The sequence below is a fragment of the Accipiter gentilis genome, chromosome 3 (genome assembly GCF_929443795.1).
Source record: "Accipiter gentilis chromosome 3, bAccGen1.1, whole genome shotgun sequence".
Classification (NCBI taxonomy): domain Eukaryota; kingdom Metazoa; phylum Chordata; class Aves; order Accipitriformes; family Accipitridae; genus Astur; species Astur gentilis.
The window spans coordinates 19,889,675-19,909,510 of record NC_064882.1 but is presented as its reverse complement, the minus strand read 5'-3'; the positions used below and the strand labels follow the sequence as shown (position 1 = coordinate 19,909,510).

Sequence of the window (19,836 nt, the reverse complement as noted above, 5' to 3'; positions counted from 1 at the left end):
GATATTGAATTGACCTAGAACAGCTAAATATTCACAAAATATTCTTCCATTTACTAACTTTTGCTAACAACCAAATTCATATTATTAATTTTTAGCTGGTAAGAATTTTAGAGTGTGCTTCGATATTTGGTTATTACTTAAATATATCACAATGTGCTAAGCTGTTTTTCAATGTGTGAAATGATAACAAAACTTAGACTGAGGCCGCCTTGGACAGAGGAAAAAACACAAAAGGTCTTTTAGATTACAAAGCTGAACATTACAAATTAAAAGATTCCCTGTTTTCCCCTTAAAACATGCATGTCTGGAATTTGTGAAAGGCAAAGCAACTGCCGGTACAGCAGACATGTAAACTCATCTTTTATTCCACCAGAGTCCATAATTCAACTGATAAGCATGGTGAAGTACCAGTTCTGTATCTCCCAGAAGGTTGGGTTATAATATAACAATGTGTTCCACATTCTATTCTGCTGTGCTGAACTGTTAAACCACACAGTGGAAATTACCAGCAAGTCCAAATTATCTAGCTATTTTAATGCATTTCTACTGGTTTCAGAGAGCCACAAAGGTTTATCAGGAAAGAAAAATTCCATTATTTCCCTTACATCATCTATACATATTGCACAAAAAAAGATTAGGGAACCAAAAAAATAGAAATAAAAAGGAAACTTAGCACTGTATGGGAACTCTCCAGTCTATTACTTACTGGAACTATAAATTGTTCTTCTAACTTCAAGTACAATATGCATCAATGGTCCATTCATTTTCTTTAGTACAAGAAATTCATGTTACCCAAGTGAACTGTGAAGCTTGGTGCCAATATTTATTTATGAGGCTGCTTAAATTCAGATTAAGAAATAATTTGCCATTTTGAGTAAAATAGGCTGAGTTTTCTTACTTACAATTTCACAGAATCTCTCTTATTTAGGACTAGCGTGTAAGTATTTGTCTTGGCAACATAATGCACCTTATTAAAACACTCTTTGATACACAGATTGGCTTATATGTTATAGTACGCATCTATACACACTTACACATTTCCAGTTTGATACAAAGAAATAAGGAATTTGCACAATTACTAAGAAAGGAAAAAAGCCCATCTCATTCTAACAAATCAGAATTCATCACAAAAAAAGAAATCAATACACATCAACACAAATTTGTCATTGGTGCTCAGACATTTACCACTAGGAAGGTTGACTATGCCCTGGAAAAGCAGGGTGGCACTTGTGGAAAGCATAGACAGCTCAATTAAATCTATGGAAATATCATGATTTTTCAGCAGCATTACAGATTTTTTTGTTTTATTATAGGAAGTACACTTAGGCAAAAAATATTCAATGTGCTTCTAAAAAAATATTTTTTAAAACAAATCATTTAAAAGAACAGTTATCTGCAGAAACAGATTCTCTTTTTTTAATTTTACATTGGGCCCTGCTTTTTTAACTCATGATTAGAAATTTTTAAATACAAAAGTTAAATATAGTTTGATTTATTTTCATATCTAGACTGATGCTTGAGATGTTGGGAAGCTGTCCGAAAAAGCGAAACCAATTCTACAGCCAATTACCACTATAGATATGAAAGATTCAGAAATTATTCACACACTCTAGACCTTGAAACCACAAAATTCCCAGCAAAATTTACAGGTTAGAAGCCGAGTAGTCATTAAATCCTCACTTCACTCACAGCACTGTAAAATATAAAAAAGAATACAAAGACCTCCAAGAGGCAGCTAGTCATGTGGTTTGCTAGCATTTCATTCTTCACTGATGAAATATGAAAAAGGTAAGCCTGTATTCCATTAAAAAAAAAAAATAGAAAATGCATAACTATATAATTTGGGTTATTATAGCTCAGATATCATTTGCTTTTCATTAACATAACCTTTAACTATGCTTTTTAAAATGAGTCCTGACTGCAACAGGGACTTTCACAATCATGATATACAACTCTTCATTTTCCTCATTAAAATATCAAATAAGTACGGAAAAAATAGATAAATTCTGTGTTAAGAAACACTGAGATTCCTTTAGTATGAAACATTATTTTTTTTCTCCCCATTAACACTTGTTGGCTTGCCATATACTTCTACACAGTATAGCACAATTTCAGGGCAGAGGATCACTCTTTTCTACCATAGTGTTACCAACAGCAGTATTCTCTATATAGCACAGCTGGATGAAATAAAATTTCTAAAGCAATGATGCTAAAAATAGCAACTTATTTTCTTCTAGTAGCCATAGCTAAGAGACAGAATATCTTTTATTCTCTGCTTCCTCCCCGCCCCCCTCCCCGCTCCCCCCGCCTTGATCACATCCTTTAAAGATGTCTTGTAGCTTATCTTGGCTATTTTTCTCTCTTGGTTGAGCTTTGAGAACCATCACATCGGCACCACTCTCAATTGTTAGATTTCCAGGACAGCATGACAGTTCTACAAAAGCAGCTGCGAGACCTAGTGAAAATATAAAGGCAAGCAGGAAGGAAAAAAGATAATTATGTATAATTGGAATTTCTATTCCATCTGTGCTGCAGACTGCATAGGCTCAGCTGAATCAGGCAGAAGATGTAGCAGAGACCAAGTGAAGCACTGAGGATTTAACTCGCGTCAGCCATGTATGAAAGCTGTTCTACCTAAAGGTGCTTGAAATAGGACAGGCTAGAAGACAGATACAACATATGAAAACTGCACCAGAATAGTTTGGGGTTTGGTTTTTCTTTTTGGTCTTTCTTGCCCAATTCTGATTTGGTCTATGGGTCTATATGTGCATAAGAGGAACAAAGGACAGTGATTTAACTTCTCTTTAAGTGTCTGCTTCTAACCCAACTTTATTCAAATTGTACATTCAAAAACTTGACTCCTTGGTGTTCATCCTTCTCCATACCACTATTTAAATTGTAAATCACCTATTTAGCAGAACACAGCATACACCCCACTGCATTACTTTGTAGCTCCTGTCTTGACCAGCGTGGTCTGAAGAGCAAAAGCAGCTGTCCTGACCTCCTCCTAGTTACCTGGGCCAAGAAAAAAAAACATGCCTTCAGCATACCACCTCTTTGCTCTGTCATGGGTACCCATCATCTTGCAGGCCTAGAAAAGGGCATATCTATGAAATCCTTCCAAATCAGTGCTCAGAATGGATGTAGTTGTCCTATTGTATATGACCACTGATCATCAAGTCATGACGTTTTCTCCATACAAAACAACTACTACAGGCCCAGGTCAAGCAAGAACAGTATTTGCATTAACTTCTTTTACTGATAAGTCTATAGTTTATAGCTCTGCTAGATGCAACATTTCAGGCAGAAAGTCTTTTTGAAAGGTGACATCTGCTTTGATTTCATGGCAATGATACAGTCTTAAGAAGCCACTGAAAATGGAGAGCACAAATCACAGACAGCTTTTATGCTATTTCTTCAAAAAGTCCAGGCTAGGATTTCTGAGGGTGACAGAGGTAGGGCTTTCCCTCACATAAAAGCAAATCTTACCTCTGACCAATTTTTTCAATAATTTCTATAATTTTGCTGCACTTCTACCGTAAAAATATGTGACAAAATGACCTGCCATTTGAAAAGGGAGCTGGGGGAGGAGATGAAGAATAGAAAACTAATAGTCCACATACTGCTGTTTCAGTCATCATTTAAGAACTCTATGAACTACAAAGTACATGGGCTTTTCTACTTTAAAAAAATTGACTACCTTTAAAATGACCAAATTTCCAGAAAGACAGACACGAGAGAGTAAATCAGATGAGAAGCCTTTTAGAACAAGTTCTTTTCAGACTAAGTAAAAGCTGAAGGATTGTATAAATGGTATTTCACTTAAGTTACAACATGATAGTCAAGAGAAGATGTTCATTTTCTATGCAGTAATATCTGATTGCCAAGGACAGAAAGCACCACATTTCCCAGGCTGAGGCAAGATAATGCCCAGCTATCTAAGGCCGTTACATCTGGCAACTCCAGCAGCTGCAGAATGGGAAGTTGTCCATTGTACGTTTTGAGGTCATATTTGCTCTCTCTCAGGGGGTCTAGGGACTGCTGGCCTTTCTGGATTGTGGGAGGAATCTATCAGGATGAAGGGAGCAAATATCAGAAGAGTGTCATCAATGGTATGCAATGCTATTTAGCTGAGGTCAGCTAAACTGTGCCCTTTTCACATTTAAAAAAGAAAACAAACAAAAAAAAAACAAAACCAAAAAAAAACTCTAACAAAAAAAAAACTATCAAAAAACGTGCAAACGTGATCCACAGACTGAAGACCCAAATGTACCATGTATTCCTTCTGGCTCAAGAGGTTTTGAAAGCCTGTGGCGGTCACTGACATTGGTGAGTAGTGTGAAATTCAACAGAAACACAAACAGGCCAAGACTTAGGATCATTGTTAATGACAACGACATTTTAACAATCCATAAACTTCCTATTGCTACTGATACTCAGTTACTGAGAGTTATCTAAAAATAAACTTCTGTTAAGTTAATCGTTATGCAAAATACAAAAAGCCCTTCTTATTTCTTCCCTAGGACTACACCCTGACCATGTACTTCCAGCAGTCCTGGAGGGATAAAAGGCTCTCTTATTCTGGAATACCTTTGAACCTAACTCTGGACAACAGAGTGGCTGACCAGCTCTGGGTGCCGGACACGTATTTCCAAAATGACAAGAAATCATTTGTCCATGGGGTGACAGTGAAAAATCGAATGATTCGACTCCATCCAGATGGGACAGTCCTTTATGGCCTACGGTACGTGGGATTTTTTATTCAGCTATATGGCTGTCCTGGCAGAATGCAAGTTGTGATTGGTAAGTGCAGGTAGTACTAATGCTGCTCTCCTCTCCTTTTTCCTGGTTTCTCAGGGCAACTTTGTGAGTCAGCAAATACTCCATCTAGACCACCACAGTGCACCTGAGAATGTTCTGCAGGGCATCAAAACTACCTTTAATAGCTATAGCCATAACTAACAAAGCCTAATGCCTCCATTTCTTTCAGCTCTTCTGAGCATGTTAACGCTACTGATGAGTTCTTTATTACGGTTCTCACCCAGTAATCAATCACAGCTTAGACAAACAATTCATTCCTTCTGAAATTTCTCCAGCAGTTCTTTAGAACAATGTAAAATATGAAATTGGGAGTCATCTGAAGAAACATGACCAACATTTGGTAGGGAATAAAGATGACGACATTTGTAAATTTACATGAATTATTTAAGGACTATCTAGATGTCTGAGTACAGGTTTTCTTTAATCTGCCTTGGTTTATCACTGCCTCTTCACACCACAACTGCTTCTTCATACAGTGCAACCTATATACCCCCCTATAGATAAAAATATATTCTAAAATCTGAACAGGCAGAATCTAATGATAAGGTACACAAATGTAAAATTAAAACTAAACCAAGTTACTTGTTATGTTGAGATTCCTACAGAGCCTGAGGAGGCTTTGCATTATTTTTAAAGTTAAGGTAGCTTTGCTTGGGAAAAAAAAACCCAACAAACCAACAAGCATTGCCTGCCTGAAACAACCTTTGATGACTGTTATCATCCAACAGTGAAAATAACGTCCGGATAACATAAACCTGAAAGCATACTTCAGTTACTCAGAAAAAAGTCACAACACATAAAACCTAGCTGAAATACCTCAAAATTGCACCCAAGATAGGATTGGAAAAAAACAACAACAAGAAAAAGCAAAACAAAAACCCCAAACTGCTGCAGCAATTCAAAATGAAAATAATATTTGGGGAAAGATAACTTAGAGCTTACTGAAAATAAAAGTTTGAAGTGACCTCAGCTTGTAAAAACATAACGTTTTAAAACACAATACTACCCATGCACTCAGAGAAAGCCTTCCAAACCATCAATTCAAGCTTCACAAGAAACAAAAAATAATTTAAAAATTATTATTTTGGTTCATTGTAAGTTTTCTTTTGAACTTGTCAGGTTCACAGGCAGTGCATCAGTTGCTACCAACAACCACACAGGCACTTTGATATAGCCAGATCTGTTCTAGTACGGAAAAACTGATACTTCAGTTGTGAAAAAGAAAACAAGGAACCCATGAGGAAAGAGCTGATAGAATGCAGGCTATCATTATCATCTGCTAAACAAAGCATTTGAAAAATACATCTTTCCCATTACCTTCAGACCTCCTATAGTTCCTTTCAATCAAACCGACTCCTGAAAATCAGCTTATCAGGGCAGTTATGATTAGAGGACTTTTTGGCCTGAGAACTTTTCAAAATACCCCTTTCTTTTTTTAAGGCCAGGAACTAAATTTATTTACATTCCAGGTTTTGCACAGTGGCAAGAATGTGCATTAGAGCTGAGTAGTCCCTCACTTGCAGTTGTACACAATATAAACTACACCCAGAAAAATATATGCCATTGCACGTGCTTCCACACACACGCCATACGTCTGGTATCGATAACTGTCTTCTGCAGAGATAGCAAAAGAAGCTGTGACATCTGGTGAACCTGCTGCAAGTCCTCTCACGTGCTTCACCCACAAAGCACCAGCCTGGCCAAGAAGCTGTGACCTTGCCCGAGCATAATGTCTGTGCTCTCCCTCTCAGAGGTGGTCAGGCAAACCTCCAGAGCAACAGCAAAGATGATCACCTTCACCTAACAACATTGCTAACGCATATGATTAGATAATCATTCGCATTTGAATGGTTAAGCAGCAGCTCTGCAACATAATACCCCATCCAGTACCTCACTGCTCTCAGTAGGAAAACCAAACAAAACCAAAACCCAAATAAACAGAAAAACCCCCACACTAATATAAAGGGCAATCTACATTCCACACCCTTGCAGTGTAGCACTGCATGATTCCTTTCTCCTCCCTCACCCCTGCCTCAGCCCTTAACATGTGCTGGCACAGGGGCGACCTGGGGCTCTGCCAGGTTTCTGGGCTTCTCTACCTTCTCATCCCAGTGAAGGCAGCAGGGGCTCAGGGTGCAGCAGGGCCAAGTATTGCCAGATGTGCCCATATCCACCAACAGCGTTGTCATCACCAACCACGTGCAGGGAGAGATGCTCAGCTGTCAGGTGGGGTTTTTTCCACATGCGCCATGTTTTCTCTAAGGACAAGGCAGCTGTTTAGACACATCTAGTGAGCAGACTTTGGTCTGCCAGCTGCCAGTGAAAACACATGCAGTGTCCCCATCCCACAAGAAAGATCTGATCAAAGACAAAGATAACAAATGAGCAGAAGAATGAAGTTAAGAGACATTGAAACAGGTTTCATACAACAGATGGCAATTATTGCACTAAGTTTGCACCTATTAGTGGTCACTTCCCTCATGGTAACAAATATGCTTCTGTCAGCCTATAGATTACCTTTAGATCATACAAACAGCAATTTCTTCATATACCAGATGACACATATGCCTCATAAGTAGTAAAACAAGAGAATACACTGCAGAAAATGTTCTTAGGTAAAATTCAGCATTGCCTCTTAGAAATATGAGCACAGCTCCAATCTTAGTCTCACAAGTAGAGAAGAAGTTTTGCAACGTATTAGCTTGCATTTAGCTTCTAGGCAGTAGAGAAGTGAAGACAATATCACTGTCATCGCTTAACCCCAGCTGGTAACTAAGCACCATGCAGCGGCTCGCTCACTCCTCCCCGCTGTGGGATGGGGAGGACAATAAAAAAAAAAAAAAAAGTAAAACTCATGGGTTGAGATAAGAACAGTTTATTAATTGAAATAAAATTAAAATATAATAATAGCAATGAAAAGGAAGATAACAAAAAGAGAGAGAAATAAAACCCAAGAAAAGACAGGTGATGCACAATGCAATTGCTCATCATCCACTGACCGATGCCCGAGCAGTGATCTGCCCCACCCGGCCAACTCACCCCAGTTTGTATACTGAGCATGATGTTCTATGGTATGGAATATCCCTTTGGCTAGTTTGGGTCAGCTGTCCTGACCATGCTCCCTCCCAACTTCCCATGCACCTGCTTGCTGGCAGAGCACAGGAAAATAAAAAAATCCTTGACCTAGGATAAGCACGACTTAGGAACAACTAAAACATCGGTGTTTTATCAGCGTTATTCTCACACTAAATCCAAAACACAGCACTGTACCAGCTACTAGGAAGAAAATTGACTCTATCCCAGCTGAAACCAGGACAATCACCAAACCTCTCACATAGGAGCTGTGAGTTTCACTTTCATTCCTGAAGACAGAGCATTGGCCTGGCGTGACTTGAACAAGACAGACAACACCAGGTACACTACAGACCAGGGTCTGAGTTCCCAACAAATGAGGCAGGGCCTTAAACCATCTCTCAAAGACGATTTAAATGCTTGCTTTCCCCCGTGCCTCCTATTACCTACACAAATTTTCTATTTTCAGTCCACAATTAAATGTTTCTTTTCAGGCTCAGATATGAAATTTTACTGGCTTCTTTAAACAGGAATTGGAACAATCACAGCAGCTCTAAATAACCTGTTTTGCTTGCATCCATGTACTTGGCAGTTTGGCATTGATACAATGTTCAGTCTCAACAGAGTTGGGGAAAAATAAAACAAGGTTAATCATCTGGCTTTACAGATGAATAAACAAGGGAAACATGCACTGAATACACTGAACTGGTTTCAGATCATATAACAAATCATTATCACTTCAGTATGTCTCCACTATAGTATTTCTATGATGAAAAAAAGTCTCTTTAGCTATTTTTTCCTGTAACTTTCAGCTGTTATATCCCCACAGTTTAAACAACAATGTGTGCAAATAAACTTGTGCAGACACAGAATACTCCTAAAATTGTGGATTGCTGTTATGTCTCTTACTGCAAATGCTACCTCTGTTAATTATTCACAGTAGTGAATAATGTGTAACATTACTAACCAAATAAGTCTTTCATCCTATCACCCAAGAAACTAAACACACGTAAACGTATTTAACTCCACATTAGTATTTCTACTGAATTCCACTTCAAATACGCTAGGGAAGTTGAGTGTCACTGTTAAGTATTATGTACCTGAAGTGCATGATTCTTCAGTTTCTATTAAGTACTCCCACCAGCAGCTATTATTATTTTCTGTGATGTAGCCACCTGCTTCCTAAGGGAAAAAAAAAATCCCCTTGAGTCAATGTGCAAACCTGCAGCACTGAGGCTGGTGTCTGAGACAGCTCTAGCCTGGTCCCAGTACAGCTGGTGAAATACTGGATTCTTCTTTATTTTTTCTGCATTTTTAATAAGTCATCAGATCCCATTATCTATAACCCTTTTGACATCAACAGTGTCTCTCATGCCTTTTATTGCCTTTTCAAGCAAGATTCTCTACAAATCGCTCCCAAAGCTCTAGATTCTCAAACCAACACATGCCGTTGTTTCTTTTTCTTTGTCCTTTCTCCCCCTTTCCTAAGATCCTAGACATGTAATCTGTCTTTAAGATATTTAAGGAAACATTATTAATTGTATTGAATACCATATTTAAATTCTTACGTCCCGATGTTAAGAATGGAAGCTCTGATTTAAATCATCCTTTCCTAGTATTTTTATGCCACCTCTTAATTCTTTTCAGCTTTTCAGTAGCAGAACAATGACATCTTGTTGCTTCCGAGACATCTGTTCTGTTATCATGACATTGCCTTAAAATAAACATCAGCAGAATTTCATCTGGTGTGGTGAAAGCCGCATATCCTTTAAAAGTATTAGTTGTTGAGAAGTGCAACCTACCTTCAGTGACACCTTTACACAGATTTCCCTCCCTTCTGATGTTCAGACACAAACCCATCTTTCATTAGGGCAGATCTTCATTTATTTCAAGGCAGGGGGACTGAGCATATTGTGACAAGGACATGAAGATCTGGCTTCGAGAACCAAAAACTTTTGGGTTTAGTGAGACTGCACATTTTTATACTGCTGCAGCAGAGGATGCCACTTTGCTAGGCACTGCTACAACTGCAAGGGGACACGGAGAATGATGATCTTTGCCTTCAACATAAAGACTTCTTACTTCATGACTTCTTACACAAAGAAGGTCTTCTGTGATGTAAACACTGTCAGTCACATCCATCTACCTCCAATGAATTCACAAATGTGAACTGACACATGCAACATTGTATTTACTAACCACTTATTCATGCAATATCCATAGAAGCCCATCTAGCATACTCTAAAGGTAGAATACAAGAAAAGCTATATTTAAATGCAGAATGCTTTGGTTTTAAATATAGTCTTAAAAGTAAATTTCTTGACTGTCTGTATTTCAGTGACGCATCTGAGAGCGTTACTAAAGAAACTTGCTAGCCAGGAGCTTACATCTTTTAGTGGAGTGATATTTCCCTGCTTTGTGGATTGGTTTTGTATTGCCATGATTCAGAGTTTTAGTTTTCCTCCAAATCCTTCATGGATTTTATTAGAGATTCAATTATTGGGTCCTTTTGAGGACATCCCATCATGGCAACAAGCAGCCTACTTACACTGGTACTCAACAGATTGTTCTCACCTCTGTTACTAAACATCTCCAGCCAAAAAAAAAGACTGCAGTCATTCTAAATGATAAAAAATGATTTCCTCTAACTGAAATAAAAAGCTACTTTTTATTTCACTCTCCAGAAAAATACAGAACAACTTATAAAGCATTCTTTTATCAGGTGATAAAGTAGTTTTGAAAATGATACAAAAAGCTATTTCCTCCATGTAGCAATGCCAAAAGATTTAGCAGCAGGCATCTTTAAAAAAAGAAGTGTTATGCTGGAGTAAAGAATACAAGGAAAACCAAGACATTAGATCACAGCTGACACAGAAAGCTTTACTTTCTCCTACTTTGTGTTTCCTATATGGTTACCTGGTATTAAGGCTCACAAGAACCAATTTAGAACTTCCTTTATGTTTTTGAAACCTGAACACATACAAGAACTTTGCAAAAATAAGTCAATCAAATATTTGTCATTTCTTCCACCTCCCAAAACATTTCAGTCTCTGAGGGTCAGTTTTCAGGATTCACGGGCAAATGAGTACATTCCCCCATGTACACCTATTAGGAAGGGGTAGGGATGAGGGGGGCAGTTCACATGTGCATCGTGGATGCCAGTTCAGCCTGCCACAAGTCACACTGGGCCTGCTGCAAACTTTCTTCCAACAGACTACCCTTAAGTGAGCAAATGTGCCTGATGGGCAGCCAGCATGGCCCCTAATCACAGGGGATGCACTGCTAGGAGCATTTTTTTTAACTCAGAAGCAAAAAGGAGAGGAAGAGGACATGGCAAATTGATCCTGAAGCAGATGGATTTTCTTCTTTGTCCCTCCTGCTGCTTGTGGACTGTTTGAATTGTCTGTGCCCCTCTGTCAATCCTACTGTCACCTCCTCTTCCTGGTCCATAACCCAGTCCTTGGGCATGGCATAGCTGGTACAAGGAGATGAGCAAGCAATGACCAGTGCCTAAAGCCATGGGGAAAAAGCAGTTGGCACAAACAGTCTACGCACAGAATACAGCATGCATGGCCAAAATACAGCTGCATTTATTGACCAGGCTTCGGTAGGTGTAGGAGAAAGAGCTGCTCCTTACCCTTGGCGGTTACCAGAAGGAAAAAAGCACCAAAGTGTGGTAGGTTGACCCTGGCTGGATGCCAGGTGCCCACCAAAGCCACTCTATCACTCCCCCTCCTCAGCTGGACAGGGGAAAGAAAATATAACAAAAGGCTCATAGGTCAAGATAAGGACAGTTTAATAAAGTGAAAGCAAAGGTCGTGCACAAAAGCAAAGGAAAACAAATGACGTTATTCTCTGCTTCCCATCAGCAGGCGATGTCTGGCCACTTCCTGGGAAGCAGGGCTTCAGTACGCATAGTCGTTGCTCCAGAAGACAAAATGCCCTCCCTTCTGTCTCCCTTTACTTAACTTTTACATCTGAGCTGACGTTATATGGTATGGAATATCTGTTTGGTTAGTTTAGGTCAGCTGTCCTGGTTATGTCCTGTCCCAAGATCTTGCCCAGCCCCAGCCTGCCACGGAGGGGGGGGGGGGGGGGGGGGGGGATGTGCAAAAATGTTGGAGAGCCAGCCTTGATACTGTGCCAGCACTGCTCAGCAGTAGCCAAAACGCTGGTGTGCTATCAACACCTTTCTAGCTACCAATGCAGAGCACAGCACTATGAGGGCTGCTATGGGGAGAATTAACTCCATCTCAGTTAGACCCAAGACACTCCTCCAGCATGCATTTCATAAAGTCAAAATGGAGAACATCTGTATTTGCCAGAGAGCTGCAGCACCACCAATATGTGATGTTGCCATAAGCTATAATGCATTTTCAATATTGTTCTTACCACATGCAAAACTGGTTAATTTGACACAGTCCCAGGTCACTTCTAACACACTGCAGTTAATTTGATAGAGATTGCAAACTGGTTTGTATAATACACTCTGAGAAAAAAGATAAAATATATTTTATCATCTCAATACAGCTACAGTCTGCAATTTACTGCTTGAAGCACAGTAGCACTCAACCAGGCACCGGCAAACCAAGATATAGCTTATTTTTCACACAGAAGCTGAGGGATGTGCTCTTCTAAATGCTGCTGAAAGCACAAGAAGGCAGTACAGGTATAGTCTGTCCCACAGCTCTATGGAAGAATGGTGAAGGAGCGCCAGGGAATGAGACACTCTCAGCATCACTCATTTTTAGTGAATGAGCAAATCTAACTGAAAAAGTTATATGCTGTAGTTAAGGAGAAAAAATATGGAACAGAATAAAAGAATCCTGCAGAAATTGTAATTGCTCACTTTGTCCTTCAGACAGAAAAAGAGCTGTAATTATATTCAGACACCAAACAAAAAAAAAAACCAGCAAGAATAAAGGAGACTGTAACCTCACCACTCCCTAGCTCATGACAAAAACCCACTGCATTACTCTAGTTCAAATAAAAAGCACTTTTTGATTATTTTTACTTTAACAGTTGTCTCTTCCCCAGGCTGGTTGTCCCCTGCAGCCGTCTAACTTGCTAGCAGCAGGCAACGCGGCAGTAGCAGCGCAAAGCTCTACTTCCCCACTGGGCCTGTTGCATTTCAGAAACATTTTTTCACGGCCAGCCAGACTTTTCTTCAGCTTAGATGTAGAAACCTGCATTTACATTCCCTGCCAGCTTAGCTGCACTCTCCTCTCCCAGTGTGAATGCTTCTCCCCAAACCTGCCTCCTCCAGCTCCTCCCAGGACTCTTCATGCCCAGCCTGCGGTTTCTTATTCCCCAGCTTAATGTACAAAGATTGGAAGGGACAGAGTTCTACAGGATAAGGATGATAAATCAGTGGGGGACCAGCACATTTAGTCCATTCCACTGCATGAAGCTCAATTCATCATTGTTTTACTTCTCCAGTGTTTAGGTGGGCACTGGTGGGAAACTCTATGTACGACATTGCTCTATACCCATCCCCAGAGGCTGCAGTGTACTTCGCTGCTTAACGCCATGGCTGGAAATGGAAGAGACAACCTCAGTTCAGGCATCTCCTCACTCTAGACTGGTTGGATTTGTAACCTTTACGCTACGTCCGTGTAATGCCGTATATACAGTGAAATGTAGTCTCACTACTACTTTCCTCACGTGTTCGTTATACATAACGTAACATATCAATCAACAAGGGTTTTATCATTTCTTTAACATCATTTGAAAAGGAATACCTGAGACTGAGATCATTGCAGTAACGTATAACTGAAAACACACAGCTAAAACTGAGGAAATTCAAGACAAAAGTGAGTACGGCCCTTAAAACTTACAGGGCCTCATTTACGTAGACCTTTACTACTGCAGGTAAACCAGAAAACCTGCAACTGCTTATGGGCTTCTATGTGCAAACCAAAACCACTGCTTCCAAAACACTGATGTTTTATTCAGTGCCAAGCCCAAAATGGAGCCTGCAGGCTTATTAAAATGAAGTGGTAAATTGGTAGTTAACAAACAACACAAATGGAAGTGGAAGGCTGAAAACTGTAAGAAAAAGGAAGACACAGCATGGTCCTCTCCAGCTGCCAGGGCAGGGGAAGAGGTCCCAGGCGTAACTCAGAGACAGCCTTGCTGTCATCCTTTAGCACGAACGGCCCCACAAACAGCCAGGGGGAAGCCACCAGCTGCCCATCCCCAAAAAAGGTGCTCTCCTCGTCACTGACAGCACACAAACCGAAATCTCTCCAGTGGCACGTGCAGCAACTGTCCCCCCTCCCCGACCCCCAGTAAACAGCAGACTCAATTTTTATTCGATTTTCACATCGCATTTTTTGATGTGAAAATACCCTAGGGAAGGTGGGGAAACACTTCAGGTTGAATGACTCCTATAGAGAGTGTTTTAAAAAAAAAAAAAAAACAACAAAAAAAAAAAAACACAAAAAAAAAAAACCCAGAACAAAACCCACACAAGCCACAAGTCCTTAACATGGACTCAGCTTTAAATGTGAGCAGTGGCTCTTGTAATCAGTAGTTAAGTACATAAGCAGTCTGGTGGAGTCATAACAACTGGCTTCACAGGCTTGAATTTAAACACAAGCTTTAGATACTGTAATTGATTGTGGCTATCAAGTACAGCTCTTTGAAGAACTGAATTATAAGCATTTTGTAGAGCAAAGCCCACTAGGCTTTTTTCAAAGATCACTTAATTCAAGCAGATTCTAGATCAAACTCAGATTACTGAAGTTACATGTCACCTATTTAAATATATTAATATTGTTAAAATACTATTTAACCACATTAATACTATCTAAAGAACAATAGAAAAATAATTAGACAACAATTAACAAATGTTTAATCTTAAAGCTGGAGGACACTGCAAAGTATGGATTACAAATTTTCTATGCAGCACATCATTTCTTACTGTCTTGGTATAAATTGGTTTTGGACAATTTTCTTATCCTCTATTTTACAGACTGTATTCTGCCTACTAAATCTGAGCAACTCATCCCTTTCTCTCATACCAGAAGTGCAAATGTCTTCCAATGCTTTGGAATTATTACTCGGCCACTGTCAACCCAATCTGCATCAAAATTGCACTTCTAAATATAATGGTCTTTAAATTTTTTTACTATTTTTTTTTTTTTTAAAAGAACTCCATTTACACCAAAGCTCATCTCTAGTGTGTATAAATAATGCTATTATTTGTAGTTGCCTCAAACACATTGGGAGACAGAAATTAAGTAAAAATAAATTTAATGGCAGAGAATAACACTGAAGTACCTTCGATCAAGAAAAATTTAAAATAAATTTATATACACTCTAAGAATCACTTCATCCAATAATAGCATAGGCAATTTTTTACAAGTATTTCTTTACTTGCTTTTAGGGGGTAGATATCAGATGAGAAAGGAGCATTTATATATTTACCATCTCAGCTTTCTCCTCTCACAAACCATAAAAGCTCATGCCTGATAACGTGTTAGGTGCACAGATATCTTATAATTGAGCAACCAGAAAGAAAATCCCAAGCTTTTCACAAGTGAGCTATGTAACTCCTGCTGTATCAGTGTGGCCATTCACATACGCACCATTATGGTAGCACGTATGTCATCTTCACACTCTGGATGTTAGTGCTTAACTTTGCATAACTTTATAATATTTGCTTTTTCACTGGAATACTAGATTTTGAACACATTTCTTGCTGCTTATACATTGCAAGGAACACTAAATGGACATACACAATTACACCACTCCTATTTTTGAAAAAGGCAAAAGCTTTTCCAAAACCCACTGCAATTTAACTTATAGAGCTGCTATGTATCATTAGCAGTACAGATTATTTAGTGTATGTTTTTATATAATGCTACATACAGGCATATGACAATAGAGATCTGGCTGAATCCCAATATGCTAACATACTTTAAGTAGTACATTTCATATCAGCATACATTTGGTACATACCACAGTATGTGTGTTTTCCAGGTCTTGAAGTTCACTAAAAAGGCATGTAATAAAAAGCAAATCCATTTCCCTCTAATAATAAAAATTTAAAAGAGACAGTAATTAAAGTGGTACTTTGCTGCAGATTTCCAATTTGCATGCTATTAATTTTGAGCATGCCAAGAACAATTATTATTGAGGGAGAAGAACATAAGTTCTTAGCTTCTCAAAACCAAGCTCACTTATTTCATTTATATTGATGTCCTGGTTTCAGCTGGGATAGAGTTAACTGACTCCCTAGTAGCTGGTACAGTGCTATGTTTTGAGTTCAGTATGCGAAGAATGATAACACTGATGTTTTCAGTTGTTGCTCAGTAGTGTTTAGACTATAGCCAAGGATTTTTCAGCTTCTCATGCCCAGCCAGGGCACTAGGAGTTGGCACAGGACACAACCAGGGCACCTGACCCAAACTGGCCAACAGCGTATTCCATACCATGGGTCATCATGTCCAGTATAGGAACTAGGAAGCGGGGGCAGGGAATCACCGCTCGGGGACTGGCTGGGTGTCAGTTGGCAGGTGGTGAGCAATGCACTGCACATCATTTGTACATTCCAATCCTTTTATTATTGCTGTTGTCATTTTATTAGTGTTATCATTATTAGTTTCTTCTTTTCTGTTCTATTGAACCGTTCTTATCTCAACCTACGAGTTTTAGTTCTTTTTCCCTATTTTCTCCCCCATCCCACTGGAGGGAGGGGGGGGACTGAGCAGCTGCGTGGTGCTTAGTTGCTGGCTGGGGTTAAACCACGACAATTGATGTTGATCTGTGACATCAGTGAAGTTCCTGTTCAACCAAAAGCAGAGTGGTGGGCACCAAGGGGTAAATCTGTACCTTTTTTATGCAGTAAAATTATCAGGCAGGTAAATTAAGGTCCTAGGGGAGGCAGCAAATATTTTATCAGACCTGCCCCAAACTGATGAATGCACTTTGATCCACAAGAGGGAGGAGTCTTAATTTAGGTATTCTCTCCAAGAGACAAGAACCATCCTAACAAACACTACCCTAAAGCTGCAGAAATCCTGAACAAATGCTGGGACAGCCCATTCACTAACAACACCCAAAGTGAAAAAGATTAATAAAAGATGCCAGGTTGTGGGGGTTGCTGCTTCTCAGAGACGTCCCCTTTGCTCACGAAGCTCACAGCTGTCAGGCTGTACCTGCTCTGTGCTGCACCACACAGAAGGTTGGCTTGTACCAAATCAAGTGCTTAAGGGTATCAGCATCAAGAGCAACCCTGCTTTGATTAATTCACCAAGGCAAACACAGTTTTTAAGTAACTTTAAAACAGATTAAGAACTGGTTTTTGAGTACAATGCTAAGATGAAAATAAGCATGCATAAAAAAAGTTTTCAGGCAATGTATTTCTCCTTAACCCTCACTCTTCTACAAATATCTCACTTAAAAGAAAAAGAGGATTACCCTTTCTTCTCAAATTTCATTGTCCTAGTTTAGAAGTAGCTGCAAGAGAATTTACGATCTAGAAAATAGCCAAGCCCTCGAGTATAATAAAATGTAAAATGAATTACTCCATAAAATACAATAGTACATTCCTCTATTTGATATAGTATCAACATATGTAGTCTCATAACTGCCAGGCCAAAATGACCTCATTTTAAGAGACAAAATGTGTGACAACTAGAATGTTTTCCTCTATAAAGCCATTAATAAAATGAGATTACCAAGTATTGCTATAGCATTGGTAATACAATCCCACCTTAAACTGACCTCTTTTTGTTGGACTGAGAAGTCAACCTGAGCAGCCATGAAGGGGTAGGTATTTCAAATACAATTTATGTAGTTTTGAATGACATTTGATTGGATTACAAATATAATTAGACATAATTTTTCATGAATGATGAATCATTCATTTATTTTCATGAATGAAGAATCTAGAAGTATCAGAAGTACTGGAGCTACTTGGAGCCTAAAGCAAGAGTCAAAAGTGTGGACAAAGCAACTTGAAAACTCAGCAGTTAAACCTACAGTAGCTAGATTTACATGGGACTGGCCTACCTGGGGGTCCGAGATGACCACAAACTATTTCTTGATCTCTGGGTAAACCATCAGGCAGCAACATCAGCCTCAGCTCCCCCAGCCCAGGTACAGCATTTTCTACTCTCAGTGTGACTGTTTTCACCTTAGCTGAGGTACCTGCTCACAAGTCAGAGTAACAGCAATCACAGCCTCAAACCTCAGTACCAACAAGTCCCACCGACAGAGGCATTGGCTCCAATTCTTGAAATTCCTTTAAAAAACAAACTTCCCAAAACCAAAAAAACCCAAACACATACCACACACACACAAAACAACCAAATAAAATACAATACGTACACACAAACAAACAAAAAAAACCCACACACAACTTCTTCCTAGAGTTGGGTCAGTAAGAGTATAAACTTAGCTTCTCTTTGGAAAGAACAGCTAAAACCAAATCAAAACAAGCACAAATTATTTGTGCTTACTTTTTGCAAAACTTTGTATTTTCCACACATGAAAAAAGAGTCCCATCCTTCACACTTGTCATGGTTTAACCCCAGCCAGCAACTAAGCACCACGCAGCTGCTCACTCACTCCCCCCCATCCAGTGGGATGGGGGAGAGAATCGGGAAAAAGAACTAAAACTCGTAGGTTGAGATAAGAACGGTTTAATAGAACAGAAAAGAAGAAACTAATAATGATAATGATAACACTAATAAAATGACAACAGTAGTAATAAAAGGATTGGAATGTACAAATGATGCGCAGGGCAATTGCTCACCACCCGCCGACCGACACCCCGCCAGTCCCTGAGTGGCGATTCTCTGCTCCCGCTTCCCAGTTCCTATACTGGACATGACGTCCCATGGTATGGAATACACTGTTGGCCAGTTTGGGTCAGGTGCCCTGGTTGTGTCCTGTGCCAACTTCTTGTGCCCTGGCTGGGCATGAGAAGCTGAAAAATCCTTGACTATAGTCTAAACAATACTGAGCAACAACTGAAAACATCAGCGTGTTATCAACATTCTTCGCATACTGAACTCAAAACATAGCACTGTACCAGCTACTAGGAAGACAGTTAACTCTATCCCAGCTGAAACCAGGAAAGTATCCACCCCTTATTCTATACCATTGATGTCATGCTCAGTTCCCATACCTTTAGTTACATCCTGATTAATCATTATTACCTTTCCATCCCTTTGAGACATATGAACAATGAGATATATATATATGTATACACACACAGCAATATAATTCTTTTAGTTCATGCATTATGTTCATAAAACGTTTGTTGAGTTCATTTAGTTTCCGACTCTGGGCTCCATCTGTCATACCACTCTGGGCAGGAGGGATGGTGCAAAGTCCTCTCAGTCGGTAGAGCAGAATTGGGCTTCGGTGCGGTGTGACAAGCAGATGACATTTGACGCAGCAGGAGGATGGTGTGCACCGTTGGATTGTTGCATGCTGGAGTCAGTTCTGGTTCCATCACTACTGCGCTTTGCTCAGTTTTATCACAGTTCTTTCTTGCTTGATCCAAGTAATTCTTACTATAGTACTATGGATGTAGCATATAACAATTATAGTAATGATAACATACAGTAGCAGAGTTATATAGCAACTAATATCATACAGTTTAATTCTGGCTATTTTCACCTAAAATCAAATCCCCTTGAGGCACACATCGGACTTCTCCATCTTTTCACATCATCCACCAAGTGCAACCAGGCCCTTGAGGAAAAGCAATCCCACAAATGGGTTTACCTTTGCCTGAGGCAGGAGTAACCCAGACTGTTTTCCCTAACATATTTTTCATGTGCACTACAGGGACTTTATCCCCTTCTACAGTATGTAAAAATTCTGATTGGGCAGGGCCACTCCAATTGGCAGATCCTCTGGTGTTGACTAACCAGGTAGCTTTTGCTAAATGTGTATCCCAATGTTTGAAGGTTCCACCCCCCA

General features: G+C 39.5%; 1 protein-coding gene across 2 annotated transcripts in view; it reads left to right on the top strand.

The window, feature by feature from the left end:
• Positions 1–19,836, top strand: part of GABRB1 (gamma-aminobutyric acid type A receptor subunit beta1) — a 139,510-nt gene that overhangs the window by 67,407 nt on the left and 52,267 nt on the right. For both annotated transcript variants that reach the window (XR_007504900.1, XM_049793880.1), the window contains exon 4: positions 4,524–4,744. Coding sequence is in view for 1 of the 2 variants with exons in the window: in XM_049793880.1 (XP_049649837.1) it covers positions 4,524–4,744 (221 nt within the window). In the remaining variant the exon portion in view is untranslated. The remainder of the gene's footprint in view (positions 1–4,523; positions 4,745–19,836) is intronic.